The sequence below is a fragment of the Ochotona curzoniae genome, unplaced genomic scaffold (genome assembly GCF_017591425.1).
Source record: "Ochotona curzoniae isolate NIBS_2020 unplaced genomic scaffold, NIBS_Ocur_1.0 scaffold_2587, whole genome shotgun sequence".
Lineage (NCBI taxonomy): Eukaryota > Metazoa > Chordata > Mammalia > Lagomorpha > Ochotonidae > Ochotona > Ochotona curzoniae.
The window spans coordinates 29833841-29854952 of NW_024467096.1; the positions used below are offsets into that span (position 1 = coordinate 29833841).

The 21112-nt window shown below is 42.0% G+C and overlaps 2 protein-coding genes and 1 non-coding gene across 7 annotated transcripts; 1 reads left to right on the forward strand and 2 right to left on the reverse strand.

Annotated features, from left to right (window-relative positions):
- Positions 1-2923: 2923 nt before the first annotated feature.
- MYNN (myoneurin) lies at positions 2924-16468 on the reverse strand. Of its 5 annotated transcripts, XM_041002684.1 has the most exons (9): positions 16134-16468; positions 15118-15414; positions 11263-12056; positions 9816-9975; positions 7925-8103; positions 7097-7180; positions 6041-6127; positions 4253-4454; positions 2924-3802 (listed from the first exon to the last, which is right to left on the reverse strand). In XM_041002684.1, exons 2-9 carry the CDS (start codon positions 15381-15383, stop codon positions 3790-3792), a joined length of 1785 nt encoding a protein of 594 aa, XP_040858618.1. In that variant the 5' UTR covers positions 15384-15414; positions 16134-16468; the 3' UTR covers positions 2924-3789. The 5 variants fall into 5 exon arrangements, with proteins under 5 accessions (XP_040858618.1, XP_040858617.1, XP_040858619.1 ...); XM_041002683.1 differs by having other exon boundaries at positions 2924-4454; positions 16134-16467; XM_041002685.1 differs by lacking the exon at positions 7097-7180 and having other exon boundaries at positions 2924-4454; positions 16134-16466.
- Positions 16469-17509: 1041 nt separating this feature from the next.
- Positions 17510-17582, reverse strand: TRNAV-AAC. Its single transcript has one exon. It is a non-coding gene; the product is annotated as a tRNA-Val (tRNA).
- Positions 17583-18239: 657 nt separating this feature from the next.
- ACTRT3 (actin related protein T3) lies at positions 18240-20836 on the forward strand. Its single transcript, XM_041002954.1, has 2 exons — positions 18240-18628; positions 19756-20836. Exons 1-2 carry the CDS (start codon positions 18426-18428, stop codon positions 20672-20674), a joined length of 1122 nt encoding a protein of 373 aa, XP_040858888.1. The 5' UTR covers positions 18240-18425; the 3' UTR covers positions 20675-20836.
- Positions 20837-21112: the final 276 nt, after the last annotated feature.

Genomic DNA, 21112 nt, shown 5'->3' on the forward strand with positions numbered 1-21112 from the left:
CTCTCTGTCTCTCTTTCTCACTGTATATCTGACTTTGCAATAAAAATAAATAAAGGCTCATCTATACAAAGGTGGAATGCTTAACTAGCAGCTATCACACTCTTAAAATTCTGACATCTTTTAGAAATTTTATTCATTAGATGCTTGGCTTAACTGATACATAAACTAAACAAATTTCACATTTTAGCAGCTTCTCAACACCATGCCTTTTTTTTTTTTCTCTTTCCTTTTTTTAACTATATTTTTGACAATCTTTACATAGTTAATTAGGGTAAAAAGATTCAAGGGCTACAGGAAAGTAGGAAAGACTATTATTTCTACATTGTTTCCTTCATGTATCTGAAGTAAAGGGGGATATTAAGTGAGAAGCCCAACCCAGTCTCCCACCGACCCCAGGGCCCCAATGTTGGACATGCTCTGAGGGTCTTGCTCAGGTGGCTTTGATAGTTCAACAGTTATGAATCGTCGCCAATCTCGCCATTCCAAGCACTATGAGGTCTTTGAAGAATCCACAGATCGACATAGTCTATCCTAGAGTCTCCGTTTGCCCCGTATTTCACTGCCAACATATAACTGAGATGGTTGACTGACCTGTTCTGTCCTCTGTCCTTTCATGGTTAGGGTTCTGAGTCCGGTATTTCGATTGGGGAGATCCCCAAAGAGACTTTGAGGTGTTCTCAGACCAGATTCTTGTATGTACTAGCAAGTACAGGGCCCAGCACAGTTCATCTCCCCAACTAGCCAGCGGCTGCAATTGCAGGGTTGGCTCTGCCCCCAGCGCTGTCTTCCACATGAACCAGTGGGTGTTGCAGTCCCTCCTGGTTCCGCCCAGGACACACTTGGCCCCAACATAAACCACTGGGAGCTGCAGCCCAGCTGGAGTGAAGCACGATAATCCCAACCAGGCCCGCCCCCATCCTGGTTTGCCAGTATGTGTAGCAGACTAGTCCACTCTGTCCCACATCCCATTCAGCTATATGTCAACCCATGAGCCGGACTATCCATCCCACACACATGCTATTGGGTGCCTTTCAGTTTAGCCACCCCAAACCCTGTCCTGGTTTTCATGCCCTCCAGTGGGGGTGGTAACCCAAGAGGGAGGAACTATTTCCTTTCTAGGCCACTCCCACTCCTGGATCATGCACTCTCCAGGTGCTTCTGCAGCTTAACTTGACAGACTTAGCGCCCTTTGCCAGCATCTGCCAGCTGATACTGTGGCAAAGCAAAACCCAACCAACCCTCACCGACTGATTTTTGCTTACACCAGTAGGAATAGTCAGTCCAACCTGGCTTTTCCCTGATTTAGCTCACATGAGGTGCACAGGTGTTGCAGTCCTGCCTAGTCTGGTCTGCCCCATCCCAGCTCACGGTCTCCAGTGGGAGTAGACACCCAGCAGGGGAGCACCCCTTTACTCCCCCTGCCAGCTCCGCCCCCCTCTCCTGGTTCTCACATGTGCTGGATGGGCGCTGCGGGTACAACCAGTGCAGGTAACCTCACCTTGGCATTCCATAATGTGCGCTGGTTTTTGTCATGATTGAACCTGGCTCGACCCAGTTTGCCAGCGGGTGATGTGAACTGGGTCAGCCTGGTCTGCCCCTGACCCATGCCAAATGTATGCCAGTGGGAAACTTTCCATGGCCTGTTCTGGGCTGTTTCCTTCCATGCTTCTTGAGCTTACCTGCAGGGTCTGTGTCCTTCTCTGGCAGGACACAGGCTACTCAATCAGAACCTCTCTCAATGCCAGATTTCGCACATACCAGGGGTTCCATGAGCCAGTCCTATTCAGTTCACCTATTGTCCTAGCAGGAACAGTGGCTTTTTCTGACTGGCCTTCAACCCAATGTGGTTCTTACTGTTGGATGTTTCAGCCCAGCCATGGCTCGTCCATACCCACATACTGCTCACACATAGCTCAGTAGGGGCAGAGACCTAGCCTAGTCCATCCCACATCTACCCTGGTCCTCCAGAGCACCAGATGGTGTTGGAGTCTAGCCCGGCTTGGTGCGTCCAGTCCCAGTCCACACTTGTGCCAAAGGAGAAACAATCATATCCTAATCAGAACGCAGCCCTGATTCCAGCTCCATGCTCCTTGGTGGGAACCCCCACCCAGCTAGGGTATTCCCTTAGTTCCCGAACCAGGCCTGTTCCCAGCCATAGATCACGTGCATGCCAGTGGTTGCTGTGAATCAGTTTGGCACAGCCCCTCACCTGTCCTGGCCCTAGCCTTACAAACTGAGGCCATGCCTTCTAATTTTAATTTCTTCATATTCCAATGACTTCCTATCAGATTTAAGCCAGAGTCGATTAGCTGACATTTTATTACTTTTCAAGTTATACTAACTTAGAACACATGGACAGATTTCTTTTTTTTAAGATTTATTTATTTTTATTGCAAAGTCAGATATACAGAGGAGAAACAGAGAGAAAGATCCTCCATCTGATGATTCACTCCCCAAGTGGTCGGAATGGACGGTGCTGCACTGATCTGAAGCCAGGAGCCAGGAACTATTTTCCAGGTCTCCCACACAGGTGCAGAGTCCCAAGGCCTTGGGCTGTCCCTGACTGCTTTCCCAGGCCACAAGCAGGGAGCTGAATGGTAAGTGGAGCTGCCGGGATTAGAACTGGTGCCCATATGGGATCCTGATGCATTCAAGGCGAGGACTTTTGGGGCTAGGCCACGGCACTGGGCCCACAGATGTCCTAAATAACTAAGTATTAGGTCTCTGTTATACAAACTCAGTATTTGAAACTGTTCAATTAAGTCAATCCCACTGGTGGCAATTTAAACTGTGAAAATGTCACATGGGCTGTGAAATGGTGAAGAGCCCTACAAAAATTAAGTGCTTTCATTAAGTTCCCTAACTGGTTTCTAGGACTTGGACCCAAAATAGAAAAAAATTACAACTTAAACCAATACCAATAAAAAGCACATTAACGTTTTATTACAAGTGAAGTTTAAATCCAGGAAAAAAGCCGCAACTAATGGATGGCAAACAAAAACATCACTGTGGAGTAGGACTAACATGATAGGAACTGAATCTGTGGAACTGATCATTTAATGTCTGAAGATTAGGTGGTGAAATAAATAGGAAAGTAGGATGGGAAAGAGTGGTAGTAAATATTTCTACACTCACTTGGAAAAAATGGACGACCGTGAAACTATGACAACCAACAACAAAAGCTGTGGTTTAACTTACAAAATTGAAAAACTCAAAGTTCATACAAAACAAGATTTCATAAACTGACTTTCTGATAATCCAAAATGTTTACATAAAATTGAATTTATGCAATATATCAAATTTAGAAGTCAAGTGATTTCTAGTATGCATAAAGTTTACATCTAGAAACTTTTTAGAATATTTAGAAAGTGCATAATAGGCATAAAACAGCTTATCAAAATCTTTTTAGAACTCAGCATATTCTCACTTCAAATAATCTAAAATCTAACAAAACATAAGCTGAATCAAATTTTTATAATTTTTGACAAGATAAAAACATCAAATATCTAAAATTTTGAAAATACAGACTCATGTAACTCAAACCAAAAGTACTGACTGACCATTGGTTTTCCTCAGAATGCTCTTTTCAAATAAAAGAAAATATACAGTTTTCTAGCTTTGAAGAAACATGTTCTGTCATTAAAAAAATTACCTATAAAGGAATATATTAATGAAGAAATAGCAAAATTATTATTTAGTACCTAAATTTCATAGGCAGAACTATGAAGTTTCTTAGTTTTATACAAGTTGATGGTGTTCACAAACAGCAACATTCTTGGGCCTCTACTATTATGGATTCTGCCTAAATTTGGGGGTGAGGGAATAAAAAAAATCCCATAAATTAAACGAAATCATGTAAACCACAGATTCTCAGTAAATGAAGGGCAATTCTGAAATGTAAAATAAAATTAAAATTAAGGCAGCTTTAAAATAAAACTTATCAACCCAAAACAGTGCTACCCTAGTATCATTCACTCTGTCAAAGTCTAAATGTGTAGTTGAGACATAAAAACTAAAAATCAAAAACAAGCATTGCAGTTATGACACAGAATCGGGTGCTTTTACTTTAATGAATAGAAAAAATAGTGGTCACAACTTGGATGAATGTGAATTCAGTATCAATGTATGCACCTTAAAGAATTATTTATACTTTATTGCCAAAGACATCTTAGCAATTCCATATTCCTCACAAAATCAGTATAACTGCTGTAAGAAAATCAACTGTGGTTCTGAATACCCATTCACGGCAGACCTCAACAAAGTGTCTGATGTAGGGGACTGGTTGTCTGCGACAGGCAGCAGCATGTGGTGATCTTCAGTGCTAAGTGGAAGAGCCAGGGGTAAAGTAACATCAGAAGGCTTCACATCCAGAGCTTCTGACAATGGACTTTTCTGTATGGACTCCTGTTCACTCAGAGTATGATCTACATTGGCATCCAGAGTTTTATCTGCACCTGAAATGGAAAGGAAGAAAAAAGTATGTTATTTTTACAAAACAAACTCCTGAGATAATCTACTTAGCATCCCAGGATTTGTATCCGAACCTAAATACCTTTAGCTCAGCTGTTTCTCTTTTCATATTCTTTCCTCACCATCTAAACACACACTCTGAGTCTCAACGATAGGCTCAAGCACCCATTCTATTACCGAAACCAGACTGAGCATCACACTTGTCAAGTTTTGTACACTTCTTGCATCTATTGCTGCTACTTTGAAGTTTTACTCAGGGATGCCTTGAATTCTAAAACCTTCAACTAGAGAGTAAATTTCTGGAGGGTAAATTACTGTCAAGTTATATTTCTCTCATTTCTCCAAAGTATGGAATGGTGATATGCCATTATACTCTATCTCATAGTTAACAGATGTTGTAATGAGTTCATACTATTCTGTGACTTCAAATTCCTACGTATGACTCATATTTTTAGGTAAGACATTCTGCTCAGAGTCACCATAATGACTCAAGATACACTGTCTCCAAATTTCCTACTAGGTTAACACGCTCCTAGCATTCCAAAGTGCTGACACGGTGTCAATTTCATTATCCTTATTGAACAGACAAAATGGTATTTATTCTGATAAAACTGCAAATTCCCTGTATTACAAACCCTGTATTCTTTTGCTCCCCAGCTCAACCAGCCAGAAAAACAGTCTGTGCTTTTTCATCCCAGTGTCTCTTCACAAGGTTTTCTGCTTAGAAGGAACACTCTTCTCTCCACCTCTATCCTTCCTTCTCTACCCTGAAAGTTCCCTAAAATTAAATCCCTTTCAGTATCCAGCTTCTCTCACTTCTCCAAAGAAAAATTTAGTATTTCTTTGGTATTTTGTGTTTATTATGTCCGATGTTATAGTTACTAACTCAGACTTTTGGCAACTATGCCAAGTAGTAAGCTCTTTGAGGACCAAGCCTCTGCCTGTGTTCTCTGTACATTTTTTAGTAAGTATTCTTTCAAGTGTTTCTTGAATGGACTCACTGCAGTTTTCACACGTTTCTAACCTAGTCCTTTTGATGATACATCCGTTTCAAGTCGTGAATACATTCATACATTAAAGAAGCCTACTATTGTGTATCATCATGACAAATAAAATGGTAAGCACTGTGAAACTTTTTCAAGGATTCTTGTTAAGCAACACACTTAGAATTCTGGAGCCTGGCTTTTCATTTTTCTGTGGAAATTTGGAACTTCCCCTTTTCTCACTTTCTCTTACACATTCCTGGACTAGTGCTTATGACGCTCGTTCTTCCTTTTACTAACTACATGAAATCCTGGGTTGTAGAGATTATCTCATGGGAGCAGTGACAGCCAGCTCATTTACAGGTTCCGCCATTCCTGAAAACTTTCGTAAGTCAGATTTTTAAAAGGAGGAAATAGTTTAAATATTTCCTATTAGAAGTTCAACATGAAAAAAAATTCAGAGCATTTTTTTACTTTCTTTATGCCTATATAGTGACATAATTCAAACTGTTAAAATGCACATCTGAGCATTTTAAGGGATAGCACCAATATGACAGCAACAAATTGTAAAAATAACAAGCAATTACCAGAATGGACTTTGGTTTTGTGCTTCTTTAAATTTTTGATATCTGTGTAAGAATTTCCACATAATTCACAGATAAATGGTCTTTCTCCTGGGGGAAAAAAAAAGTTTAAAACCTCAATATTTGAAAAAATGCTAATTATAACAAAAATATTAATGTTTCTAATACAAGAAAAAAAATCTATTTTTTGTATTTGGTTTCAAATGCTTGTTTTAATTATTTGGTTGTAACAAATGAAAAGTTGTATTACATATAGGCACCAATTTTACAGAAAATGCAACCCTATTTCAAGAAAATTTAGCAATCTTATTAATAAAAATTATTTTATGAACTTAAGAAACCCTGTCTTATACCATATTTTGGCTAAGATAGAAAAGTGGGGGAGAAGCCCAATGGTAAACTTGAAATTAGAAAATTCTTTCAAAAACACCGACAGTGTGCTACTATCATATAACCTTTAAAATAAGGGCTGTTCAATGTTTTATAAGTAAATTAAATAGGATGAACATACAGATAGAACTTCCCAACATATTTATTAAATGTCTATTAATATATTCATTAAATTTAGGTAGAAATTGTTAGGAAGAATTTTGAAACAGAACATTACACTTTCAGTGAAATTCTTAAAGAATTTTAAATTCTTTTCTTCATATTACTTACAAACAACTTCTCAAAACAAACATGTCAATAATAGACTTCATTCCTAAAACTTGTATACTAACCATTATTTACCAAGAAATCTGATCTTAGTATCACCTATCTCCTTTAATTTCCTGGTGAAATCTGTGTGCAATTTAGTTCAAAACATTGAAAAACTTATCTGTTAAAAACTTATCTGGTATATTTTCTGAAAAAGCTGTACAATTTTTGACCAAATTTAACATTCTGATTTTAAAAAGAAAAACTAAAACAAGAAATGAAAAGTTTATTTGTATACATTAAAATATTGTTACAGGTAGAGTACGACTAGATACTAGTCCATAATGGCTTAAAAGTCAAGGCTTACATAAAAAGAAACTGAGAGAACAAAAAAAATCCACGTTCTCCCGTAACACAGACCTGTATGGGATCGAAAGTGTTTGTTGAGCTCTCCTGAGGAAATAAAACTTTTCCCACAAATACCACATATGTATGGTTTTTCACCTAGATGGAAAATAAAAGCGAAGTGGTGTACTATACCAATAAAATATTTGTCAATTACAAATAATCTAAAGTAAGCTCTCCTAAAATATTGTTTATAAACCTCCTTATGTTATATTCTAGTGACTCAGTTTAAAATGAATATTATCTTACACTGTTTATATAACCTGACACTTTTCACACATTCAAATTTCATTACTACAAATATACCTTTTACTAAAGATGAAATGAGTAAGGAGTTAGGTTCTATATGATTTATGCGTGTAACCCAGCAGTCTGTATTTCATTTCTTGTTCTCCACTATATTAACAAAGGAAATTATGAGCATTTAGGGATGACTGCATTAAACATGTACCTAGAAAGAATGACTAACAGAAGTTTGCTTCAAAACTAATACTATGTATATGATCTCAGAATGTCTGTGCAGAAAACATCCGAAGTTGTAAAAGAAATGTTCTACCTAAACCCACTCCTTGCTCTACCCCGTAACATTACTCTAAGCTTTCATACGAAGAAATAAACCTTCAAAATGCTGACGTCTCCTAAAGCCATAGAACATATCTTTAAGCTCATATATAATTAAAATCTTCCTACTCACTTATATATAAGAAAATCAGACATGGATTTGCGAAAAACACAGATTATCTGACTACAAACTCTATAATCCTACTTTTGGTAAAAACCCAATTCCCCTTTTATTTTTAACCTTTCTTATGTTAACCAGTCTTTTCTCAAACTAACTCTTACCTGTATGTTTTCGAGAATGAGTGATTAGGGAACTAGAGACAGCAAATGCCTTCCCACAGGTGTCACACACATAAGGCTTTTCGCCAGTATGCCTGCGGACATGATAGGTGAGTGTGCTGGCTTGAGCAAATCTCTGTCCACACCTATCACAGACATATGGCTTCTCTCCACTATGCTTCCTGTTAGTAAATAAAGTTATATTCTGGTGAGTGACAAAATTTGGAGGTTAATTTATTTGGCAAACATTTTTCACAAAGGATTTTATTTCACTTCATCTTAGCAGGCCAGGACTACAAGATCAACAACAGTTAATGTACACTAACACACATAAATTTATTATCAAAACATCAGTTCTGAGTCAGAGATGGGCTCAAAAAATTTGGCCATAAACTTTATATGGTTGTCACTGGGCTGCTAATACTGTATGCAACTCTTTTTGTTAGTTCATTCTCTGTCACATTTGTCAAAACTTTTTCCTTGAAACTATTGGAACCTCCTTACCCATTTTTAACTCTCTGTTCATATCCTTTCCTATTTCCTCCAGAAAAATTTAAGAAATCACCAGAAAATTTCCACCATTACAATTCTCCACTTACAGGGACTTATGATTTGCCTTTTCTTGGATTAAGTTGATTGTGAGATTGACAATTCATCTGAATCCGATGACTCCATTTGCATAGTATTTGATAGTCTACTCAATGACACTACTCCTACTTTTTCCCTCATCCTACATCATCTATTTTTCATATTCTACCGAATCACAACATGTAAATATACTGACGGCTCCCACCTTTCAAATAAATAACAAAGAAGATCCCTGAAAAACACTTGCTCTGCCAGCTCTCTGCTTTCCTATACCAAACAGATTCCTAACACTCCTCTTCTACTCTTTCTCATCTCTGCTAACAATGCTTCTGTCAAGAGTGTGCCCACCTCTGAACTTCTTCAGACAAATCTGAGTCTTCCCCACTCTCCCCACCAGAATTCTATACAAGTGATCTGATTACCTCATCTGGATTCCAGGGCAGCATGCTTACCTAGGTTTCCCATTTTAGCTGCCCCTTTCTAGTCACCTCTGCTGATTCTTGCTCATCTCCCACACTCTTAAGATTACAGGGCCTCGGGACTAGGGCCTTCGATTTATTTCTATTCATTTTCTTAGTGATCTTAGTGTTTCAGCTTTAAGTAATACAACATGGTAATGAATGATAAATTTGTATCTTGACTCGGATTAGTCCCTCAGTTCTAGACTTAGATAACCAACTGTTTATTGCACAACTCTGTTCAGAGGTGCAACACTAACCTCAAACTTAACATGTATTCTGTTTTTCTGTAACCTTCTCTATTCAAGGACAACTTCATCTTTTAGGTGCTCAGGCCCAAATCTTATTATTATCATCTTTGACTCTTCTTTGTTTCATACCCCATATCCAAGCTGTTGGTAAAATCTGTTAAACTGCCTTTAAAATATATCCTGCCACTTGTATTTTCCACTGCTAGCACCCGTGCCTGAACTACCATCACTCTCACTTGAGTATTTTCTCTGGGTTCTTAATTGGCCATCCTGCTTCTACTCCTGCAATCCAACCTGTAATCTCCTAATTTAGCAGCCAGAATGTATTCTGAAATACAAGCAGGATCGCATCACACAATCCTCCGTCTCAATCATGAATCAATCCTATAAACCCTAATTACATTATTACTGTATTCCGACCAGTTTCCCCTTTGCTTTTTCGTCTCCAACTATGGCGTCCCCTTGTAGTTCCTTGATTGCATTAAGAATACTGCATGGTGGAATCGCAATTAGAACTGCAGTTCTGAATTTGAATGTTAACAGTAATAAAACAATGGTGATTAACAAGACTAAGAGATGAAGCAATTCACTTTTTACCTTGCATGAATCTTGAGATTACTAGAAGTTGCAAACTGTAAATTGCACACATCACATTTATAGGGTTTTTCCTCTCCATGATGCATGCGGCTATGGAAGACTAGCTGGCATTTCTGAGCAAATCCTTTATCACACAGTTCACATTTGTATGGCTTTTCACCTAAAGGCACAAGCAAACATAACTTCAGCTAGAAGAAAATACTCTGTTTTAGGAGCTTAACTTATATAAGTACGCAAAAGTATTCATCAACAGTACTAGATTTGGTATTCAGAAAATGTTAAATGCTGAAAGTAGAAACAAATGTTTCCCCACCCCCCAGTGGAAAATATTACTAGAATAAGTGAAATAAGTTTCTCAATTCATAATAATGAAAGGTAATCAATGGAAAAATTCATATTACATCCTAAACAATACATACAGAGTACCAATGGGTGCTCATCCTTTACCACAAGAGGACATGCAAGGGCCCAGCACGATGGCCTAGCCCCAAAAGTCTATGCCTTGAACACACCAGGAACCCTTATGGGCACCGGTTCTAATTCCGGCTGCCCCGCTTCCCATCCAGCTCCCTGCTTGTGGCCTGGGAAAGCAGTTGAGGATGGACCAAAGCTTTGGGACCCTGCACCCGCATGGGAGACCTGGAGGAAGTTCCTGACTCCTGGCTTCGGATCGGCACAGCACCGGCCACTGTGGTCACTTGGGGAGTGAATCATCAGATGGAAGATCTTCTTCTCTGTATATCTGACTTTGCAATAAAAATAAACAAATCTTTAAAAAAAAAAAAAGAAGACATGCAACATAAAGGTAACTATGGAATGTATGAAACATACAATGAGATGTTAGCAACATTTGAAAACTGGCTGGAATTGTAACAGCATCTTTATCTTAACAAATTTTTGTCTGTCAAATACTTAAGCTTATCTGGAGTAAAAATGGCAAAAGTTAATTTAATATCAGTTTTAATAATAAGCAGCCATCAAATACTTATGCCTATCAATACATTTTAACAGTGCAACTTTTTTTTTTTTAAGATTTATTCACTTTTATTGTAAAGACAAATTTACAGAGAAGGAAAGACAGAAAGATCTTCCACCTGCCAGTTCACTCCCCAAATGACCGGCATAGCTGGAGCTAAGCCAATTCAGAGCCAGGAGCTTCTTCAGGTCTCCAACGTGGGTGCAGGCTCCCAAGGCTTTGAGTCATTCTCCACTGTTTTCCCCAGGCCATAAAGCTGGGAGCTTGATGGGAAGTGGGGCAGCTGGGACACAAGCAGATACCCATATGGAATGGCACTGGCCCCTCTAACACTTCTGAGTTACTTTTATGAATTAATATACCAAACTTTGGTTAGCTATTATTTGTGATCAGTAATTGTGCTCATATGTTCTCTGTAAGAAAACGTGGTAGTCAAAGCAGGAAAGCAATTTGTCCACAAAGCAGTCTTACCTGTATGAGTTCTTACATGTGTTTTCAGCTGGTTACACTGGGTAAAGGCCTTTCCACATAAATGGCAGACATAAGGTTTGACTCCTTTATGTATTCTCATGTGCCTTCTCAAGCTACTGGCTTCTGAAAACACCTTCCCACAGGTATTACACACTGGCTTGGCCTTGGAGTACCTCTGATCCAGCTCTTCCCTGGAGTCCTCCAGCATGTAAGGACTCCTGACACTGGCTATATTAGACAGAGAGTGTTCTTTTAGGGCACAGTTTGGCTCGGATTTTCCACGTTTCTGTTTCACTGTAACAGTTTGTACAACAGTATCTTGTGTAGGGAAAGAATTTTCCACGACAGATGTCAATTCAAGCTCTGAACTATCATTTCTTTGTGCAACTTGTTCTACCACAGGTGAGGACAATTTATTTGTATCTAAGAATAATTCAACAGATGCATTCTCTAAAATGTCACTGGGATATTGCACAGTTTTATTCAGCCTTGTTTTCTGAGAGGTGAAAGTCTTCTTCTTTTTAGTTTGAGATGACTTCTTAGGTAATGTTCCTTGTTTAGGTTCTGACTGAACTATATCTGTAGACACTTCTGATTTCTCTCGATTGTTATAATCTCGTAGAGTAAGAAGACAAGTCTGTTGGTTCAATTCAATATTTCCAGTAATACTAGATATCTCTGTAGAAGAGGGATTAGCAATAAAAGCAAAATCTTCCATCTTTATTTTACATTTGGTGACCACCTCTTCTACTTTGAGAAAGTCAGCAGCCTGATGAATTTCTTTAACATTCCAACTGTAAGGAAACAAGGTGACTAAATGAAAATATTCCCATCAGAGTAAACTTATTGAAATAAAGCTGTACATACGCTTTAGGACCTTTCAGAGACTTAATTATGCAAAATACTAGAAAAGGCATAAATAAAAAAACCAATTTACAAAATTCATTCCTTCAAAGTAATGTTTAGGACAAAGTCTCCCATGTTGGTTATAGAACCTGAAGAGATGAAAATAATGATAATAAAAATAATTACAGATGCCAGTGCAATATGAAAACAAAAGCCTAAAATAGAAATAGATGTTGGCACCTCACTGCCTCTTCCCATTCACCACAAGACCTCTTCAGAGATGAATTGATTGTTTTGGTTTTCTGATGGGACGTGAGACTGTGTATATTGTATATTTCTTATATTTTCCCTGGTGATACTAACGCTGTTGGCTCATGGCTCCCATTTGGAGGAGCAGGTTGCAAAATGTGTGACGCGACCTTTAGCACTTTTCCCACCTGTTTTGGTGATGCTCCCCCCAAATTAGCTGGAGAGTGTACACAATTATAGAGAAAGACTCAAATAATCTCGCTCAACACTGTCGACCATAAGTGATACAAAGTGGAGCATTAAATAGCAGCCCTTACCCTCCAAAAGTTCACAATGGAGTGAAAAGTTCATTTGATTAATGCAGCGCTGGGTGGGACATTACTAGCTCAATCAAATTCATTAGGACAAATTGACATCTCTAGGAATTTCAATTTCCTTAACTTTAAAATTAGACAGCTGAGATAGTATTAACACCTTTATTTGACTTTTTTTGTTCTTCAGTTCAGCTTAGATTAAGTAGATTTATAGGCTAATCTAAAACTTAAGCCACTAATTTAGAGAACATTTCCATAGGGCAATCTATTCTAAACATATTACAAGTAGCTTTTAGTTTATAATTTTAGGCCCCTGGATTAAGCGGATTAATTAAATGGTCTTTGGCTATCTTTACAAAAAAAAAAAAAAACAAAGGATTTCTGTAATGAAGTTATTTAATTGCCACCCCCCTAAAAACAGTACAAATGCCACAAACATAAAAAGCCTTAGTCACCTTTTATGCAATATGATCATCTCTCCAAAACATTAATTTTGTAAGTATTCTATTTGATTTTGTTAATCTATTCTTTAAAAGTACAATAAAAGTGAGACCACTAGAATACAGTCCAAATTTACATCATCACTTTCTAAATTTAACTAAAACAGATCTTCTGACCTCCCTGTGATTGTGCTCAGTATTCTGTAACAAGGCACTAGGTCCACTAGGCTAGAACAACATAAACTAGCACAGCGCTAACCACTGCTCAACACTGAAACAGTAATTCATACAATTTCACAGCCAACCTGTAATTTCAGTCAATAGAAACAACAAGCATTAGTTTATCCGAATAATTGATCAGCTTTTATTCATAAGCATTAAGTGACTGTGCTTGCAAACTTAAGTTCCTCATCTGAACAGTCACGGAAGGTCACTTAATTACATTTGTGGCTGTACTCAATTAGCTTCCAGGAAAGACAGTTGCCTAGAAGGCTAACCCAAGCACCTGCTCTGTTTCACGCTGATGCTGTGCATGAAGGCTCTCTAATGGTGCTCTCTGGGTGTTCATATCAATGGAAGAAATTTTGTTGACAGAAAATAACTGAAAAAGGAAAAACACTGAATTGAGATCACCTGGGAAAGAATTAATGACTAGATATCAAATGTTAACAGCAATCACCAAGGGGAGACAGAATTCTAGGTGCTGTCCTTTTTTTCTCCTAAGCCTTTTCTTAAGAAGGAAACAGCAGAAAACACAAAGGAAGGAAAAGTAACATCTATCTGCAGGTGAGCCTTCAAGTAAACACATAATCTACACAGAGACATCAAGGCTATCACCTCATTTTTATAGCTAAGGAAACAGGTTGGGAGGCTGCATCTTGCTCAAGGAGACAGGCAACACCTAATCCTGAAGCCCACAAATCTTTTCCTATGATCAGAAGCCTATCAAACAGTCTATGCCTTTTATTAGGAATGGAGGAAAGCTGAAGGGGCCATTTTATGTTTCTTTTGTTTTTAACCCTACAATAAGCAAGTCCATTGCAACTAATCTATTTGAACCATCATATAGGGCAGGCGCAAAATGCCTGTATCAGGACCCAGTGCAGCAGCCTAGCAGCTGAAATCCTCGTTTTACATGCATCAGGATCCTGTGGGTGCTGGTCCGTCTCATGGCTGCCCCAATTCCTATCCGGCTCTGTGCTTGTGGTCTGAGAAAGCAGTGGAGGCAAGCCCAAAGCCTTGAGACCCTGAACCTGTGCAGGGGATCTGGAAGAAGTTCCTGGCTTCGGATTGCCTTAGCTCTGGCTGTTGTGGCCACCTGAAGAGTGAATCTGCAGACAGATGTTTCTGTCTCTCCTTCTCTCTGTAAAATGTGACTTTTCTATAAGTCAATAAATTTTTAAAGTGCCTGTATTAACAGAATTCTAGAATTTTCCTCGTTAACACAGTAATAGCAATAAATATCTTAAAGCTGTATTCTAGTACCTCCAACCAGACTGAAGCATTAGTACTAGTACTAGTAGTTCTAGCAGCTAAAAGGGTTGCTGCTGTCTTCCAGACTGGAGCTCAGAACAGTACCCTGAACACTGTTATTTAGAGTTAGCTGGTAAGAAGAGCACTCCAAGTGTAGGAGCAGAGGGGCTGCCTTCTTTTCCTAGCTACACTCCAAACACCTTTAGAGGGAGGGGACAGGGAGAGAGAATGGAAACCAAGGGAATACAAAGACCAGAAAGCAAAAGCAGACTGTCATTCACCTAGAATTCACAACTGAAACCACCAGGTTTTGTTTCAATGGACATATCAGGATCTTATTAATATGGGATTTTCTGCTTATGAAATGTCTCTTCACCTCAGATACCGACACCTTCATTGAAGTAAGCACTATGCATAAATATTTAAAAGACTCCCGAGTTCAGAGAACGCATGCAAATGCGAAAAATCCCACAAATCTTTAGCTCTTAATACTACTGACTAGCTGCTGTAACTGGAAATAAAACAAACGTTACCTGTCAAGATTTAAAGTTCCTGTGTATATAAACTCCAACAGCTTCTGAAATCCATCAGCCTTCACCTGACTCTGGTCAAGAAAGACATTGTTTTCAGATGTGCTTCTGTAGATCGCACCAAAATACTCACTAAAAGATGCCAGCACATTCCTGTGGGCCTTAAACTGGAATTCCCCGATCACTATGGTGCAGTCGCAAAGAAAGCCTGCTTCTCGTTGTTTGTTCAGTCTCTCTAGAAGATGCTCACAGTGGTGCGAATACTGCATTTTGATACCAGAAAGGAATTTTATTCTTGATCTAAAGACAAAAGAAAATAGGAAATAAGCATAAAGTACAAACGCACAAGACATGAGTAGGAATGAAAACAGACAGAAGGATCAAGTTAGCTTTCAATGTGCCGCCCCTGTAAATCCTTTTCAAAAACACACGATTAAATATATCAACTGCCTTTCCCTCTGTGTTATATTAGACAGATAACGCCAGTCCTTCGGACACCGTAATTAATATCGATGAATGTAAACATACATGCAGACACTAAAACAAGGGCCAAAAAATCTCCCATCTTTTCTTCAGTGGAACCCAGACTTTGAAGCTCAATGAACACGTGTGCTGGGAGGGAGGGGGGGTAATAACAACCGCTAAGAAATGATTCCTCGGGACAGCAAAGGGAAGGACACAAGATTAGTTTTAGAAATTCGATCTCCAAACTCCGAGAGCCGTAGGTTTGCGCGGGGCAGTCTCCCACGGGCTGTCCAAGGTGCTATCCCTGCACCCCGGGAGGACACACCTCTCTCTTTCCTCCCTCCCGGCTCCCGCAATCCTGTCCCGCCCCGCCCGCCGCCAGCTCCCACTCCGCGACTTCCCACGGCAGAGGTTGTGGCCAAGGCCACCACCGGACTGCTTGGCCCACGTCTGCCCGCCATCGACCCACTCGATCTCCAGGAAGCCGTCACTTCCAAGCACCCTGGATCCGGGGAGGTCAGGGATGGAGGGCTAGGAGTGAAATCGGAACTCACCCAGAGGAACCCGAAAGGGAACACAGTTTCCTCACTCTGTCTCCGCCATCTTGGGAAGACGTCACGGCGTTGCGCTCCGCCTCTCATTTCGTCCTCCATGGCGGCGTCACGTCCGGCAGCAGCGCGGGAAGCTCTGGGACGGTGGAAGTCCCACGGCGCCAGGCTGGTCCACCGGCCTCCTCGCCGGCAACAGCGGGCGTCATACAACCGGGAGCTAGCGCCTATGTCACAGCACCCGACTCGTGTTCCTCCTTCTGAGCATTCGGGCGAGGCCACAGTCCACACCTCACGCTCACACGGGCTTCCGGGGCGAGGACGGGGTAGCGCCGCACCCTGGGCCGGGCGGTACACTGCATGCCGGGACTTGTAGTCTCTCGCAGGTAATGTCATCTCCCGTCGCCACCCTAGCTCCTCCTCGGCGCGTTGCATGCTGGGACCTGTAGTCTCCTCTCCCGCCTCCCCCTCCCCCGCCGCTTCTTCGGGAATGCACCCGTGGGAGTTGCTGATCTGTGTGCTCGGGCTCCCTTCCGATGTGAGACGCACCACCCCTCTTCCCTTTACCTACCCGAGAGCTCTTGGTGCCCCTTTGATGTTGGCACTGGCCAAGGGTAGATGAGTTTCCAGGACAGCCTCACCTGGCGGTGGGATCTGAGAGGAATGAAACCCACGCGACCCAACAGGGCATGCGCAGCCTCGGAGAAGGTGGGCTTTGGACCGGAAAAGGCTTTCCGGCTAGTGGACCGGAGTGCTTTTAATACGATTTTAATACCTTTGGGCTGGCTTCCGCAGGCTGTATCCTCACATTATTTACATTTAGTGAGGAAAAAGATGCCTTTCGTGTCTGCCAGGTGCAGCAGTATCAGAAACAAGTCTCGTTAGAGTCGACTGCTTTTCCCGCTGTTGGACGTCATAATTATCAAAAACCCAGTGCCTCACTGTTTACACTATGTTTTGATACGTAAGGTATTTAGCCGTGACTATTTTGGATAAAAACTTGAATTTATCGTCTTCTCTTTTTTGAGACTCACCCCTCTCCGAGGCAGACACACACTGTCGCCTTGCTGTCTTCCTAGTAAACAATAAAAAAATAAAACCCACATCCGTAATGTTCACAAGGAAAATTTTGAGTCTGGATTTTCTCTTTCCGGGTGCATGTGATTTTCTCTGTGAGCCCCCCTGATCAGAGATGTAGCCATGACGTGGAGGGCACACACACACACACACACACACACACACACACACACACAGTGTAAGAGGTGGTCTCCTGGGCGTTTGCTGAGCAATGCGGAAATGTGACAGGTGTAGCACAAGGTGTGTGCTTGCCTCCGTTTTTCGTTTTATAGCCCCATTTTCACGAGTAGCCTGATCAAAACAATTGTTTCCGCCCGGTTTCGAACTGGGGACCTTTCGCGTGTTAGGCGAACGTGATAACCACTACACTACGGAAACCTAGCTGGTGCTCCCCTCTCAGAAAGTCTCTTAGAAAGACCCTTAGAATGTACATAAAACTTCAACTGCAAGAAACAATAGTATGTCCTACTTTGCTTCGAAAGTGTGAATTCGAGTGCTCTGTGGAAATCTGGGTGCTGCAGTACACACCAGGACAGCAGTGCCTGAATGACCGCCTGCGCCGCTCAGCCTGGAGGGCCATGGCAGGGTATGGGAGCGGCGTCTGGCTCCAGGGAGCGTGGTTGACTTTAGCATCTGAAGAAGTGCCGATCTCTGTGCCTGTTTTATTGGACTCCTGAAGGGTGTGCGGAATCAGAGGCTTTTGGAAACTCAGAGAGGTTTTTTTTCCCCCTTTTGAATTTCCTATGATCTATGAGCTCTCGTTTTCCCTGCAAAGAAAGAGGGAGACATTCTGTTGGGGTTTTTAAAAAAAATGTTAGGGAATGAGAAGTTTTCGGACTAGAGCGAGAGATTTCAATGTAGTGAAGTGTACCACCCGAACGCTCCTCCCCTGTCCACACTTATCATCCATCCCTCCTGGGTTCTCGGGTCGGATAGAGCCGGTGAAGTAGAAGGCTTTAGGAAAGGTGACTGTGTCTGCGCCTCTTCGGGATGTACTAGCCATGCGCTTTTTGTGGTGACTGAGGGAGGAAAGGTCGGTTTCCCCTATGTGATGTTCCGGACTCCGAGGCTGAGGCGGCAGCCCCGCCGGGGGCTGGGCGCCCAGGGCCCAGTGCTCTGCCCTGCTCCGGCACTGGCCGCGCGTGGCCTCTGTGACGCGGTGTTCCGGGCACGCGCCCCCCTCACCGTCCGACTGAGCGGCCTGCCGGCCGAGACGGCGGCATGATGAACTTCGACCACCTCCCCGTGGTGATCGACAACGGCTCCGGAGTGATCAAAGCGGGCATGGCCGGGAGTCGGGAGCCCCAGTTTGTCTACCCCAACATTGTGGGCCGCGCTAAAGCCCAGAACTGGGCTGCCGATGGCGCGCAAGAGCTGTGTGTTGGCGACCAGGCGCAGGACCGCAGGAGCGCGCTGTCCATCAGGTACTGAGTCCCGCAGTGGGACCCGTGAGGGAGACTGGCCAGGAAGCAGCCTCTCCGGACAGCGGGGGTCTCAGGCACCAACACAGGGTCTGCGGGGCGGGGGCCACTACCTCTATTGACAAAACGTTATCTCCAGAAGTGTTCAAACAGAAATGAAGGTCACACAGTGAAGGATGTAACCTCCCTCGCAATACCTATTGACACTTGAGTTTTTCTCTTAAATTGAGATAAACTGTAATGTAGGAAGTGACCAGTTTAAAAAGAGAGAAAGAAAGAGAGAAAGAAAGAAACAGAAATAGAAAGAAAGAAAGAAAAAGAAAGAAAAGAAAGAAAGAAAGAAAGAGAAATTAAAGAGAAAGAAAGGGCCAGCATTGTAGCCTAGCTGATAAAGTGGATTGGAGTGCTGGCTGCTCTGCTTCCTATCCAGCGCCCTGCCATTGTGCCTGGGCAAGCAGCAGATGATGATCCAAGTGCTTGGATCCCTGTACACACATGGGAGAAAGGGATGGAGTCCCAGGCTCCTGGCTTTGTTATGACCCAGTTCTGGCTGTTGCAGCCATTTCTAGAGTGAACTAGAAGATGGAAGATTCTCTCTCCCTCTGCCTTTCAAATAAAACTAAAACAGAAAAAGAAAAAAAAAAACCCTGAAAAAATAGATGTTTCCCTAAGGGACAGAGAATGGTAAACAATAGATAATCAAATGAGAAAATAGCTCTGCTAGGTTTTGCACTGCTATAACCTCTGAGAGGCTGTGGCAGCTGCTGCCCACAAAGCCATATTGGAAACAAGCATGGGGTAATAGATTCCATTGCGATTGGAACAGCGAGATTGGCAGCAATTCAGAACTGTTGAACTCTCAAAACTGCTTGAGCAGGACCCTCGGAACCTGCCTCACATTGGGGACCTGGGATGGGTGGGAGGCTGGGTGGGTCTTCTCCCTTTGTTTCTCCTCTGACCCCAGAAACAGGGGGAAAAATGATGATATTACTGTGGAAACAGTGGCATCACCCACTTTCCTGTAGCCCTTGACGCTTTGTACCCTAATCAACAAAGTAAGATTAAAAAAAAGAAAAAGAGTAGAAGCCAGACTATACAATCCTGCTTTTGTCCTGTCCCTCTCCCCACAGCTACCCAGTGGAACGTGGTCTTATCACTTCCTGGGGTGACATGGAGATCATGTGGAAGCATATCTATGATGCCAACCTGAAGCTCAAGCCCTATGAGGGTCCAGTCCTGATCACAGAGCCCGCTTTGAACCCTCTGGCTAATCGACAGCACACCATCGAAGTGTTTTTTGAGCATCTAGGTGTGCCTGCTTTCTACATGTCCATTCAGGCTGTGCTCGCTCTCTTTGCTGCTGGCTTCACAACAGGCTTCATGCTGAATTCAGGTGCTGGGATCACCCAGTGTGTGCCCATCTTTGAGGGCTACTGCCTGCCTCATGGTGTTCAACAGCTAGACCTAGCGGGCCTTGACCTCACCAGCTACCTAATGATGCTGTTGAAGGACCATGGAATCATGTTGCTTAGCGCCGCAGACAGGAAGGTTGTCGCAGACATCAAGGAGACTTCCTGTTATGTGGCCATGAACTACGAAGAGGAAATGGCCAAGAAACCTGAGAGTCTAGAGAAAGTTTACCAACTCCCCGACGGGAAGATGATCAAGCTCCACGAGCAGCTCTTTCGTTGTCCAGAGGCCCTCTTCTGTCCGAGTTTCATGAACATTGATGGCCCTGGCATTGACAAAATGTGCTTCAACAGCATAATGAAATGCGATACAGATCTGAGAAACGGCTTCTTCTCCAATATTATCCTTGCCGGAGGATCAACCTCTTTCCCTGGTTTAGACAAGAGGCTAGTTAAGGACATAGCAAAGGTGGTGCCTGCCAACACCCCTGTGCAGGTTACTGCTCCCCCAGAAAGGAAGATATCAGTGTGGATGGGAGGCTCTATCCTGGCCTCTCTGTCTGCCTTCCAGGACATGTGGATCACTGCTGCAGAATTTAAAGAAGTGGGGTCCAACATAGTGCACCAGAGATGCTTCTGAAATACAAAATGGCTAGAAAAAACCATGTTCCATACATGTGACAGATAACTGTGGCTAACATAGGTTCCTGGGAGAATGGAAAATATCTCCATGATTGACACACTCATGCCTTTGTTGTCTTTCTATAAATGAGGGTAAATAATAAAGGTGAAATACTCAAAAAAACAAGGTTAGATGTTATAGATGTATGTATTGACATGCAAGGCAGACTGACAAAGAGATAGAGTGTGCGCTTCAGTTGCTACTTCCCTCCTCAGTTGCCTTTGATAGTCATGGCTGGGCAAGGCTGAAGCCAAGAGCCAGGGGCTTTATGCCAGTCTTGCATAGGGGTAGAGGGGACCAAAGTACTTAGACCATCTTCTGATGCCTCTCAAGTACCTTAGTCAGAACTTAAGTCCAAAGTGCAGAGTAGCAGGTACTGGAACCAATCCTCCTATA

Bases quoted from the DNA above. Each gene is read 5' to 3' on its own strand.
- MYNN (XM_041002683.1), bottom strand. From the start codon at position 15,383: ATGCAGTATTCGCACCACTGTGAGCATCTTCTAGAGAGACTGAACAAA. The intron at 9,976-11,262 runs GTAAGACTGCTT...TTGTGCCTTTAG, and splicing joins ACATGTAAGAACTCATACAG to GTGAAAAGCCATACAAATGT. The intron at 7,181-7,924 runs GTAAGAGTTAGT...TTTTCCATCTAG, and splicing joins TCATTCTCGAAAACATACAG to GTGAAAAACCATACATATGT.
- ACTRT3 (XM_041002954.1), top strand. From the start codon at position 18,426: ATGATGAACTTCGACCACCTCCCCGTGGTGATCGACAACGGCTCCGGA. The intron at 18,629-19,755 runs GTACTGAGTCCC...CTCTCCCCACAG, and splicing joins AGGAGCGCGCTGTCCATCAG to CTACCCAGTGGAACGTGGTC.